Below are 14,315 nucleotides of genomic sequence, written 5' to 3'. Positions count from 1 at the left end.
TTTTAAACTCAACCCTTTATTATTTTAGTGTGAAACCCAAACTTTCCAGGAACTCTTGGTTAGTTTTACTTAAAATATTTCTCTTTTTCCTTTTTAATCCTTTATGTTTCCTGTTGTGGTGATGTGATATTTTAGTTGTGTATCCCTTCAAAGTTGATGGTTGAGTGATTGTTATATCCGCAAATACCTCCTTTTTGTTAAATATTATCATTCTTTAGATGGTTTCAAGTGTAATCTAATTGAAATTTTTTCCCCACGAAAGTTTATCAATTTTCCAGATTGATCAACAACTTTCAAAACAATGGTATTTATTGTGTTTGTATTAACAGGTAGATATATAACGTTAGTAGGATTTTCCGTGATTTTATATCCTGGGCTAACGACGAGTGAAAACTGATGAAGAGTGTGCGCTGACTTGTTGTTTATATAGGATCCTGTTACAATATTACACTCAATAACTATAGTGTTTACTTTTGTAATTTCTATCACTTTATCAGAATAGTGATCAACATTCGATTCAAGTACTCTTTTACTAAAACCTAATAATGAACCAATAGTGTTTTCTTTATCAAAATAAATTGGATCAAGCGTACTCTTCAGATATGTTTGAAGTGTATTGTAATTTGCTTTCATAATAAGATTTCCATTTTTTTTATTAAGCTTGCGATATTCATCCGTTATTAACTCAGATATATTCGAAAATTCATATGATCCAAGAGGAATAGTTATTTCATGTCCACCTATATGAAATTTATTGTTCTCTTCATCAACATTTGGTATTGAGTGATATGTATCAAAACTTATTAAACCGCAAACATAGCTTTGTTTCAAAATTATTGGTGGAAAGTAGTTGGCGACAAGTACTGATTTTTCATCATTTAAGGTTAATGTTATCGACATCTCTACGGTTGACGTTAGAATAAATGATTTATGTAATTGATTATTCTTTTATTGTGAAATATTATTAGCATTTATCCAAGAGTTATGCTCTGAAGAAAATCCTAACCATTTTACATAAAGTCTATTTCCTCTCCTTCTAATCACTTTTTCCACTAAATATGTGTGTGGAAATTTGGTTTTTGATAGCTCATATTCATAGAAACCACCTTCTATATCCCTTCCTTGATAGTCCTTAAGTATATATGTATTAGGATTTGTATTTTTAATAGATTTAACTGTAAATATTTCGGTAGTCCAATTTGGTGTATATCCTTTTTCAAAATGTTGTTTATATTTACTTATTCGCACATTATCATTGATTTTAAACTTTGGTCTTTTAAATACCTTGAGGTTGTTGTAGACTGAATCTAAAAGTGATTTCTCATTTAAGGAATTCACATCATTCGGCGACATTTTTATAGTTCGATGAAATGTGTTATTATATATATTAACTAGGTTTTTATATATATCAATCCATTTATAATTTCCACGAAAACTAAACTCTTTCCACATTTTTCCTTTCAGTGTTCTATTAAATCGTTCTATGATTGATGCTTTTAGAGTGCTGTATGTTGAATAATGATTTATATGATTTGTTTGCATAAGTTGAGAAAAATTGTTATTAAAAAACTCCTTTCCATCATCAGTTTGTAAATTTTTGGGTTTTCGACTACTTTGATTGAAAACTTTCTGCATAGCCTTTACTACACTTTGAGCTGTTTTATTTTTTATTGCTTCAACCCAAGCTTTTTTCGAGAATGTATCTATAACGGTTAAAAGATATCGATATCCGCTGTTAAAGTTCACATAACTACCCATTTCAACAAGATCCGCTTGCCACAAATCATCGATACCCTTCATAACCACTCGTCTCCTTCCAAAATTTTTTCGTGCTTGCTTGTGTAGTTCATTAACAATTTCTCTCTTATCCTGGTTAAGCTCCATATTGATGTTGTCGATTGAAGTAAAAATTGTTTTGTTTTGATGTTATATACCCTCTACTATATCTTATTTTTGATTTTAAATATTTAATTAAAATATTTATTTTTTCTAGTATATCCAATACTTTGAAAAAGAAAATCTTCGATGGAATCAAATCGGATATTTATTATTTTTAAAGTATCTTCAATAATTTTTTTCGTATCTTCAATATTATGATTTTTCAAAATATTCAAATTGGTACTCAAGTTGTTGTTAAATTGATCAATCACACTTTTTAGTTTAGTTAAATCACTGTTTATAGCTTCAATATGTTTTTTATTTTCTAGAACAATTTTTTCCACTTCAACCCATTTGAAAATATATTCTTTCATTTTTTCTATATGTATGTCTTCTTTTAGTTTGTTCTGTAATTCTTCGAATCTTCTAAGTATTTCATCTTGCTGATTTTTGATTTTATTTTCGATTTTATCTATTTTTTTTTTCAAAAATATTTTTGTTACAGCATCATCAGGATCAGAGGGAGCACTTAAATTAGTTATTTTCTTCCCATGAAAGTTTAAAGCATTGTTGTGAATAGTAATTCCAAGTGATCTACCTAAACTCAATTTTAGCATTGCATTGTTGACTTGGTTTTTACTTCCGCTCTCTCCAAATTTATTGATTGTATACATTTTTGATTTTTTTATTTAATAATATGTGCTTCTCGCAATTCTTCAACAATTGAAATAATTTCGTTTTTGTGATTGTTGTGACCAACACCTTCAGATGAAAGGAGCAATCTTAATCTGTCAACCAATTCGTTAGGGTCATCCCAATATATATAATTTGGTTTGTGATTGTCTAATGATTTCAAACTCAATCCATTACCTTTGGATATCCTATTTGAATTCACATCAAATAACCGTTTTATTATAAATTGATATTTATAAGCTTGAGTTCCCTTAATTTGTTCTCCTGGTGAATAATTTCTTTTATGAGCATTTGTTTTCATCAAAATATCCTTATATTGATTTAAATCCTTCTTTGTATAATGTTGAGGTTTAATGTGAAACATGAGTTGAAATAGTCCGGGAGACATTTTCCAAATAGATTCCCCAATTTGAATAGAGTTACATCCATTAAATTTTAATTGATTTTTTCCAAAATACATATTTCCATTTGTATCTATATGAAATCCATAAACTTTATCTAATTGTCTATTATCGATAAGTGTTTGTAGAACGTTGGGTAATGAAGATGCTACATTTATGTCTGATAGATTATCACTACTCAATTTTATTCGCTTTCTATCAATATTTAATTGCGTAACAGCTTTTCGTTTATTCAATTTTGATGAGATATCATTATTCAATTTTATACGTTTTCTATCAAGATTTAATTGTGAAACACCTTTCCGTTTATTCAAGTTTAATTGGTTGTTATTAATCAATTTTAAACGTTTTCTATCAGTATTTAATTGTGAGGGTCTTTTTCGTTTATTTATATTTATGATTTTGTTGTTAGTTAATTTTATACGTTTTTTATTAGTATTTAACTGAAATTCACATTTTCGTTTTGAAAATAGATGTGATTTTTTCATCCGCTTATTATCGTTATCGTCAAATAAACTGAGATTGTTATCATTAGATCGTTTTAATTTTTCTCTAAGCTCATTCCGATTCACTCCACATTTTTCTAGTGTATAATCTTTTCTCTTTAAATCAACTGGAATATTATAATTTTTTCTTATCCTTTTATTAGTGTTATTTTCATCTGATGAAAATTTTCGTTTTTGTGAAAATTTCTCTATATCCATCTGTTCTATTTCTGAATTATCTTCTTTATGTGTAGAATTTACTATATTCGGAAATATTGTTGATGAATGTTGATTATTATATCTTTCATTATCATTACTTGAGGTAATATCTCTCATTTGAAGTCCATTGCTAGACATATAGTCATCATCATCATTATAAATGTCTGATATAAAGCTATCATCATCATCATCATCATCCTTATTGTTTTTATCAAGTTTTCCATCGTCTTCATATTGTTTATTATAATCATAAATATTTTTATCATTATATTTATTAGAATACTGATTACTTTCTTTTTTGTTCTCATCTAGTTTTCCTATAATATCCTTCAAAGGTTTGGTTATTGGTTGAAATGTATCTTCTAATAGATTATCCCTATCTATTTGATTAAGTTTAATGTTTTTTAACTTTTCTTTCAATACTGCTCGTGTTTTTACAATTTCCTTCAACAAATTGTGTCTCTTCATGATTGGATAATTTATTTTTTATTTTTTTTGGTTATGTATCCATCTGCTTCCGATCTGCTTTACATCTGCTACCGATCTGCTTTATATCAGCTACCGATCTGCTTTATATCTGCTACCGATCTGCTTTCTTTCTGTCACCAATCTGCTCTCTATTCTGTTTATAATCTACATTATATCTGTTATCAATCTGATTTATATTATAACTGAATAAAACAATTGAATCCTTTGCGATATCGACCTTTATCAATGGGATCATCCTTGCTCACAATAAGAAATCCATATTTATCTTTCCAACATTCACTACAAAGCTTTAAAAAATCTTTAAATGTCATGTCACCCAAGACATGATCATTATATATATGTTTAATATTCATTTCATCTTGCTTAAATATGATAATCATGTTTGCATTATCACGTATTAAGTGTTTAGGAATCCTTGTATATGTTTGACATAAATAAAAACAATCAATGTGTTTATGTCTTCCCATACAAAAATAATCCCTTATAGTATTTTGTTTATCGCAAATTACATCATCAAATACCATTATAGAATGCATATTTGCTTTGGCTGGACTTATAACTTTTTCATTTTCAGAGAATGTGAATAGGTTTATTCCTTTGATTGGAGTAATCAATTTTTTTAAATATTGATATTTTGGTTGATATAAAGATTTAGAATATATATATATATTCCTGAATTTGAGGCCATTAGGGCTTTCTATGAGACTAATCATAACATTTGTTTTACCACAATTTGATGGGCCTACTATAAGGGCACGTATAGAATTTGGTAATAAAGTACTATGTACAATCCTTTTTTTCTGTGAACAGACATTATCAATGTTTTTCACAGCAATCTGTTTAGTTTGTTCTATTAAACGCATATTGCTAACTAAACTTTTTCAATATAAATTTAAGTATATATATACAAAAACTCTTATTTTCATTTAAATCGTGTACCCTATCACTACATAATCAAAAAAAAATTATGGTTATTAATTACAAGATTTATAATAAATGTAAACAGTCTGTTACTGGATTTGGATTGGTAAACAACTTAATTAATAATCTTCCGTTTGAAGTGCATTTACCTGGATATCAATTTTGTGGACCAGGAACTAAGTTAGCACAACGTTTAGCACAAGGAGACAAAGGAATAAATTTATTGGATTCAGCTTGTAGAGAACACGATATTGCATACTCACAAAATAAAGATATTCATTCTCGTCATCAAGCTGATAAAGTTTTAATAGAAAAAGCTTGGCAAAGAGTTAAATCAACAGATAGCAATTGGAAAGAACGAGCAAACGCTTGGTTAGTAACAAACTTACTTAAAGCAAAAGTTAAATTCGGACTCGGTATGACAACAAAAAGAAAAATGAAGAAAAAGCAATGTAAGCAAAAATTATTTGCATCGACAGTTAAGAATACTTTAAAAGTATTAAAAGATAAGAAACCTAACAATATATATGATGCTGTAAAAATTGCAAAAAACGTTGTACATTCAAGTTTTAAAAATAAAAAGAAGAGTAATATTGGTGTACCAAGAGTCATTCGAGTACCAAAAATTGGTGGATTTCTACCAATAGTTCCAATTTTAACTGCGTTATCAGCCCTTGGAGGTTTAGCAACTGGAGGATCGGCTATTGTAAAAGCAGTTAAGGATATCAAAAATGGGAAAGAACAATTAGCTGAAGCTACTCGTCATAACAGATATATGGAATCAATTGCTATGGGAAAAGGATTATATCTTAAACCTTATAAAAAAGGATATGGACTTTACTATAAACCAGCTCCAAAAAACTTCTAAGTAGATTACCCAATCGACCATTGACGGATATCGATTTGGTTAAGTACTGCAAGCCATTGAAACACTTTAGAGGGGTTTTTATGCGTGACTCATTACCAAACAAACCACTACGACAAGAATGTGGAATAGTTAATTTAGATACAACTAATGGGCCAGGAACACATTGGGTTGCCTATTACAAAAATTACAACTATAAGGAATATTTTGATAGTTTTGGTAATTTACAACCACCGTTGGAAATTATTAATTATTTAAAACCACCTATCGAATACAATTATAAACAAAAACAAAAATTTAATACTTACAATTGTGGTCATTTATGTATACAATTTCTCTTTAATAAATATAATATCTTGTGAAAAAAACAAAACAAACAAAACCATTTTTTTCTTTTAATTATTTTTTTATTTTATAGTGTCCCCAAGCATAGGTGTCAACACCATTTTCTCTTATAAATCTCTTATCATCTAAATAATTTAAAACTAATTTATGTATATGTTGTGTGTACAATTGATGAATTTTTGATCTAAAAACATACATAGAATCATAATAATTAATTTGTTCAAAAAGACATTTTTTAAAATCGTTGGTTGAAAGTTTTGCTGTAACACAATGTTTTACACCTTTTATTTTCTTTATTTCTTCATCTACTTTATCAATCTTAATTGAATACATTTTTGAACGTAAACCAATGAATTCCTTCATTATTTTTCCACCACATTCATCTTTCATCATTCCTAGAACTTTTTTGTTTTCTAACGGAAAATTATAAATATTATTAATTGGATACGCTGATGTATCAAAATATTTTGTGATATCACTTCGAATATCATCATAGAAATTTTTTGTTTTAATATCATAAATAAATGAATCGGTATCCATGTAATTTAGAGTAGTTGATTGATTAAACTTTATTTTCATATAATTATAATGAAAATCATACATTTTCCATTTCGATAGTTCTAAAACAGTAAATCCAATATATATTGGTTTATTATATTCAACATGCGATTTTTTCATTTGAATTACAACCATATCGTTAGATATTTTGAGTGAACTATGAAAATTAGGTTTAGCTATAAGAGCCCTCGCACCCAATTTTCTACCTTTACTCTCCCAGTTAGTTACAATTTTAATACATTTTCTTTTATCAACATTTTCCATCGTCTTGCCATAAACAGCATTATTTAATAATTTGAAAAAATTCTGTTCAAACAAATTTTTAGCTAAAGTTCTGTGATAGTTATTTAAATCAATATACTTTTGCAACCAATTCGTTTGTTTAAACTGAAGAATTCTATGTATTTTTTTTAAAACTAATCCATGTTTAATACACTGTTGAAGAGTTTTATAATGTATGATATAATTATTTTTATCATTTAAATTCAACACTAATTTAGATTGTCTCATAGAACCAAGTTTTTTATTTTCAGCGCAAAATGGTAGGTCATTGTGATAATCATGTAATGAGGATGGATATTCTAAGTCTACCTCTAATATATATCCTATCTCCGAATCTTCTTTGATATCATTCAAATTAAACATTTCAATATTTCCAACCCATTCAAAATTTTTGTAAGGTAGATACTGTGACATAGCATAACCATATAAATTATTAACATCTAAATAAATTAAAAAGTTTGAATCTTGACATGGATTATAATCACTTACATATATATTATTTGCAACTGAAAATCGTTTAGAACATTGAACAATCCCTCCTCTAATACCCTCAACAATAAAATTATACTTTTCAAAGTCAGTTAATAATTCTAGTTCTATTCCAGTTGTTTTTAACATTGCACTCCAAGACAAACCAGGTGCTGTATAATATTGACATGGATCTAAATTATAAATTTTTTTACATACTTTTCTAAAATTTTCAAACACATCGCATAATAACAAAACATCAACTTTCAAATAAAGTAATAAGTAATCTTTTAAATTGTTACATTTAAATGTATTCCATACATTTTTAGCGTGTGTATAGTCATCCTCACTACAAACCTCATTAGTTAGCTTATTAAAAAAATTGGAAATAGGTGGTAAAGCGTTTTCTTCTAATCGTTCAGGAGAATCTAAATAGTCATAAGGAAATACACCTTTACGCTTCATTAAATTAAATTCACTATCGTTAACAAAAGTTGATTTAACAGCATTGAAATCTTCATCAGATAAATAACCCGCTAGCTTTTCTAAGCTAGATGCCATAAATTTACAAGAATCTAGAAAACGTATTTCAATACTCTTATTTGAATCTATATAAATTCTTTTCGATATAGAAATATAAAGTTCCTTATTTAATGGAAGAATATTTATATCACCAACTACAGAGGAGAGTTCTCTAACAAACAAATGAGAATCATATGCTGAAAGATTATGAAAAAATACTGGAACAAAATTTGCTATTTGATACTCTAAATTACAATTTTTATGAGCAGGTCCTCTGTATTCACCTGTCAAATGACAATGATCAGCTACTCTAACATCAGTATTTAAAAAAGACTTTTCACAAATATGACAAATCGGATGTTCCTTTTGGTATTGTAGTTGAATTGATGTTAAGGAATTCATTGGTTTTACTTTAGATAAATAATTGTTATAAATCCATACAATCTCTCCCACTAATGAGTTAAAAAAATGTTTTGTACAGTCTTCACCTGAATAAATTTTAATCTTGTCTAAATTTGAATCAAATGAACATTTGATATAATAACTGTATGCAAATGGAATATGTTTTTGAACTGATTTTACTTTACTTGAATTTTGTATCTCTAACGGTTGAAGAATGCACTCAAAATCAGCATAAATTGAGAATGGAATATCTAATTTATGTTTAAAATTCTTAAATTTAAGTATTTTATCTTTATCTGATGGCATTGTTGTCACCATCTTTTTACACTCACGTTTGTGTTTCTCTAGTCTACTACTTGAAGAAACATGAGTTAAGCAGGTGTTACAAAAATGAATCCTATTTTTATTCTTTGTTATAGAACTTCGCAACAATCTAAAAATATATATATTTTTTTAATAAATTAGTATTGTATTGTAATCAAAATAATATCTTATTATTTTTACCTTGATATATTTTTTATCCAGATGTAATGAAATTTATCATCCTCTTCTATTAGGAGAAGATTGATGTGAGTTGATTTCTCAGCTTCTGTAAAATAGTAAGGACCTATAATCTTAGCATCCTCTAAACCGAACACATTTATACTTATATCAGGATTCTGCAACTCAAAGACTCTGATTTTATTTATGGTAAGGGGAAATTCCATGTTTTCAAAATTTAATATTATATTATTTTCCAATGTTATAATGTGTGCCTTAATGTCCGTTACTTTGTAGTTGCTACATTTATGTGGTTTCTTTTCCTTTGGAAGTGGATTTAATGCTGATATTATTGCCCATTTAAAACAATAGACATCATTGTTTTGCACATTGATGCAAGCCTTTTTATTCCTTATTTTGGGAGGAAGATTTATGTATTGAGATCCTCTCAAACATGTATATTTGTTGATGTTGATCTCTAGATGTTTTATTTCGATTAAAGTCCATCCACTATCTCGTTCTTGGAATTCACTCATTTTTTTAATTATTTCATTACAATTTTCAATATAATGATTTAAAATTTCTTCCAGTGTACTTGAGGGAGATAGTACCAACATTTTTGTGTGATGTGTAAATAAACTAATTTCATCTTCCGCTTTCTCTTTCATCAAAATATAATTACAATGTAGTGTACAATTATATTTAATAGATTCATGCTTTTGCAACGCCTTTTGAATTATATTGATTACTTTTTCTTGAATTGATTTGAAAAAGTTTTCGGGTATCAAGTTATTGATCTCACTATTTTTTATTTTATAACTTTCTATTCGATTTTGAAAGCTAGATCCAAAGCAAGACACATCCTTATCTAACCATTTTACACACTTATCGATGTGTGTGTTAGTGCTGATATGATTCTTCCACTGATTTTTTGGAATAGCTAAATTGCAATTTTCACAGTATACCGTTTTTTCCTCTTTTTTTTCATTGTGGTCCATTGACTTCATATGCTTTAAAAGCTCTGGATAAGTACTAAAATTCTGATTACATTTCACACACTCAATTGAATGTTGTAAACGCAAATGACGATTCAAAGATTGATTATGTTCGTAAGTTTTCTCACAAATATTACATACAAATTCTCTCATTTTTATAACAATAATTTTGAATTTGATTAAATAAATGATTTTTAATATAATGATTACAATATGAAACCGTTTGCCCTTTTTATACGAAAACAAATATAATTTTTTACTCTTGTTCTTCCTGGGAAAAAATAGAACTACACTGACCACAATTATTTCATCACACTCCAGTGTGGTGGTCACACAACATTCAACATTAATCATAAACTCTCACACTCAAACCAAACTATAGCCTGCGGTCAGCAATCTACATCACCCACCCTCCAACACTAGTTGAAGTTGGGCGATGAGTCATCATCGAAATCTGCCACTGCGCCCTGCGATCTGCGCCCTGCGATCTGCGCCCTGCGATCTGCGCCCTGCGATCTGCACCCTAATGTCCGTCCACACATTTCAACCGGCGGCCCGTATGTGGTCATACCCCCCCTGCGGTCGCCACCTGCGCTACGATCGGCTGCGGTTGCGGTCGGGTGGGGTTATGACGTCATCAATGGGGTGGGGTGGGGTGCGGTTATGACGTCATCAATGGGGTGGGGTGGGGTTTGGGGTTTGGGATGGGGTGGGGTTTGGGGTGGGGTGGGGTTATGACGTCATCGATGACTCATACTCTCGATGCTCAAAGTTCCAAAACCCCCTTATATATACTACTCCCATATATATGTATCGCCTGATTTGCACTTCAATGGCCGTAGGAGCTCCAATTTTCAACCGACCTGCACAAAATTTGGCACAGACCAGATCTTAATATCTGGAAAATTTCATCAAAATCAGTTTAGATTAAGATATAGCTCCCATATATATCTTTCATCCGATTTGAACTATTTAGGCAGTAGAAGCCACAATTTTGTACCGATCTTTACAAAATTTAGCATGAGGTACTTTATTTGACGTCTTCATATGTGTGCAAAATTTCGGTCCATATTTAGATATAGCTCCCATTTTATCTTTCATCCGATATGATATGATATATTTTGCATGAGACGTTTAAATGACGTTCCAATACGTGCGCAAAATTTCATTAAAATCGGTCCTTATTTAGATATAGCTCCAATGTGTATATTTCATCCGATATGGACTTTTAAGGCGGTAAAATCTACAATTTTGGTCACATCTCTACAATGTAGTGCGTGAGATGCTCTATTTGACATCCCACTATGTGTCATTAAAATTGGCACAATTGGCCCATATAATCGTTTATCCGATATGGCCTTTTAAAGATGTCGAAATCCAAATCTTTTGTGCTAATGGTAGGAAAATCTTACAAGGTTCTGAATTGCTATTTTAATTGGTATCTTAATTAAAGTCTGACTAGATTTCGAGATAAGTTTTACATATAAAAAGTACTACATACACTAGGTGGTGCAGGGTATTATATAGTCGGCACCGCCCGACTTTTGCCTTTCCTTACTGGTTTATTTTAAATTTGTAGACTTTTTTTTCGGCAATAGTGCGCCTTGATTTGTTAACCCCTTCAGCAAATTGTGTAAATACGGAGTTTATTTGTTAATGGCGTTACAATTCCAATACGATGCCTTTAACTCGGTGGCGGGCATATACACCTACACTATTCCACATATTTGTGTACGTACATCAGAACTCTTGTGCTCATGTCAACATAAGCCCATGGGCTTGGAAATATTACCCACATGGTCCAATACTGCTTTAAATTTGAGACGTTAAATAACAATGATTAATATTTTTAAAACAAGAATTAACCTTTCATAATATGCTTTTAAGAGTTAAAGAAAATGTTAAACACCCAGCTGAACGTAACCCTCAAAGGAACCGCCAAAAGAGAATAGATAAGTAAACATGGCTCCAACAAAAGCAATGTGTGTAGAAGACAAGGTGCAAATTATAAGGTGCAAAATAACACCGCAAGGATATAACACTCCACACACACACACACACACACATTATATGACATTCGCAGCATCTCCCGCAGGACGACAACTACCACACCAGGATATCATAGCTACACCACATTTGCATGTTGGGAAGTGTGGTGTAGTACATACGAAAAACAATTTTACATTTCTGTGCAGGTGCAGACATGAAACCATTTTGCAGAGATATAGCTACCACATAAACCGATCTTGGATCTTAACTTCTTAACACATTAGAGGGCGCAATTCCTATCCGATTTGGCTTAAACTTTGCATGAGGTGTTTCGTTATGACTTCCATTAACTGTGCCAAATTTAGCTCAAATCGGTCCATAACCTGATATAGCTGCCATATAAATCGATCAGGGATCTTGACAAGAGGGCGTAATTATTATCAGATTTGGCTGAAATTTTGTACAACGGCTTCTCCCATGACTTTTAATATACGTGTCAAATATGGTCTAAATCGGTCTTCAGCTCGATACAGCTCCCCTATAAACCGATCTCCCTATTTTACTTTTTGAGCCCCTAAAAGGCACAATTCTTATTCGATTTCACTGAAATTTTACACATAGACTTCTACTGTGGTCTCCAAAACTCAATTTAATTAGCATAGCAATTCCTTTCTTTTATCCTTTGTTTGTCTAAAAAGAGATACCGGCAAATAACTTGACAAATGCGACCAATGGTGGAGGCTATATAAGGTTCGTCCCGGCCGAACTTAGCACGCTTTTACTTGTTTCCAATTTCAATTGGCTTCGTCTCTAGGCCGAAAAACATGCCCAATCAAGTTTGAAAACGATCGGATAAAAATTGCGACCTGTAGTTTGTACACATGGACAGACGGACAGACAGGCAGACGGACACAGCCGAATCGAATCAGCAAAATCGGATAAAAAATGTGGCTTTTATGGGTTTAAGACCCCAAATCGGCGGATCGGTCTATATGGGAGCTATATAAAGTTATAGTCCAATATAGCCCATCTTCGCACTTAACCTGCCTATGGACAAAAAATAATCTGTGGAAAGTTTCAGCTCAATATCTCTAGTTTTAAAGAATGTAGCGTGATTTCAATAGACAGACGGACGGACATGACTGGATCGTCTTCGATTTTTGCGAAGATCAATAATATTATACTTTATAAGGTCGGAAATGGATATTTCGATGTATTGCAAATGGAATGGCAAAATACATATACCCCCATCCTTCGGTGGTGGGTATAAAAAGATGTCGAAGGGCCTAACACAACTCACTTTCGCAAATTTCGGCGAAATTGCACATTTAATACGCCATTTAGGACCCAAAACCTTAAATCGAGATATCGGTCTATATGGGAGTTATATCCTAACCTGCACCGATCTGGCCAAATTGAAGAAGGATGTCGAGTGGCCTAACACATTTCACTGTCTCAATATCAGCAAAATCTGATAATGAATGAGCCTTTATGGGCCTAAGACCTTAAATCGGCAGATCGGTCTATATGCGGAATATGTCAAGATATAGTCCAATGTAGCCCATCTCTGAACTTAACCTGCCAATGGACAAAAAAGAATCTGTGCAAAGTTTCAGCTCTATATCACAAGTTTTAAAAACTGTAGCGTGATTTCAATAGACATACAGACGCGCGGACAGGGCTGGTTCGTCTTAGATTTTTACGCATATTATACTTTATAAGATCGGAAATGGATATTTCGATATGTTGCACACGGAATGACAAATGGTGGCTACAAAAACAGTCAAATTTCGTCTTTGGTAGGCGCTACCATGTATTTGGCTAAATCTTACAAATAGGCAAATAATCAGGGGATTGCGGGGGCTCAAGATTTCAAATCCGGAGATCAGGTTATATGGAAGCTATGTCAGGTTATATACCAATTTCAACCGTACTTTATTTAAAGTCGTTAAAAACACTACATGCAAAATTTTAGCCAAATCGGACAAAAATTGCGGTTTCCAGGGCCGCAGTGTCAATTCGGGAAATTGAGTTATATGGGAGCTATATCCAAATCGGAAATGATATGGCCTGTTTGTTATCTCCAACGACCTACTTCAATAATATGTATTTGTGCAAAATTTTAAGTGGCTAACTTTGTGCGTTCGACCGCTATCGTGATTTGGACAGACGGACATGGCTAGATCGACTCAAAATAAAAAACGTAGCTTTTATCCGATTTTGCTGAAAATTTAAATGGAGAGTTTTATTAAACCTAATCAATTCATTCATTCTGACCTTGAAGAAACTAATTGAGACATGGGATCGCATGGAATGCCGCTAT

At 31.1% G+C, this 14,315-nt stretch overlaps 1 protein-coding gene across 2 annotated transcripts; it reads right to left on the bottom strand.

The window, feature by feature from the left end:
* Nucleotides 1-5,694: 5,694 nt before the first annotated feature.
* LOC131997102 (uncharacterized) lies at nucleotides 5,695-10,500 on the bottom strand. 2 transcript variants are annotated; one of them, XM_059367421.1, is made up of 3 exons: nucleotides 9,175-10,500; nucleotides 9,033-9,117; nucleotides 5,695-8,961 (listed from the first exon to the last, which is right to left on the bottom strand). In XM_059367421.1, the coding sequence occupies exons 1-3, from the start codon at nucleotides 10,355-10,357 to the stop codon at nucleotides 6,351-6,353; spliced, it is 3,879 nt and encodes a 1,292-aa protein (XP_059223404.1). In that variant the 5' UTR covers nucleotides 10,358-10,500; the 3' UTR covers nucleotides 5,695-6,350. The 2 variants fall into 2 exon arrangements, with proteins under 2 accessions (XP_059223404.1, XP_059223403.1); XM_059367420.1 differs by having other exon boundaries at nucleotides 9,033-10,500.
* Between the last annotated feature and the right edge of the window lie 3,815 nt (nucleotides 10,501-14,315).

This window comes from Stomoxys calcitrans, chromosome 4, assembly GCF_963082655.1.
Source record: "Stomoxys calcitrans chromosome 4, idStoCalc2.1, whole genome shotgun sequence".
Classification (NCBI taxonomy): domain Eukaryota; kingdom Metazoa; phylum Arthropoda; class Insecta; order Diptera; family Muscidae; genus Stomoxys; species Stomoxys calcitrans.
The sequence above is the reverse complement of the archived record's forward strand: the minus strand, read 5'-3'. Positions and strand labels throughout refer to the sequence as shown.

Bases quoted from the DNA above. Each gene is read 5' to 3' on its own strand.
- LOC131997102 (XM_059367420.1), bottom strand. From the start codon at position 10,357: ATGATTAATGTTGAATGTTGTGTGACCACCACACTGGAGTGTGATGAA. The intron at 8,962-9,032 runs GTAAAAATAATA...ATATATTTTTAG, and splicing joins TGGATAAAAAATATATCAAG to ATTGTTGCGAAGTTCTATAA.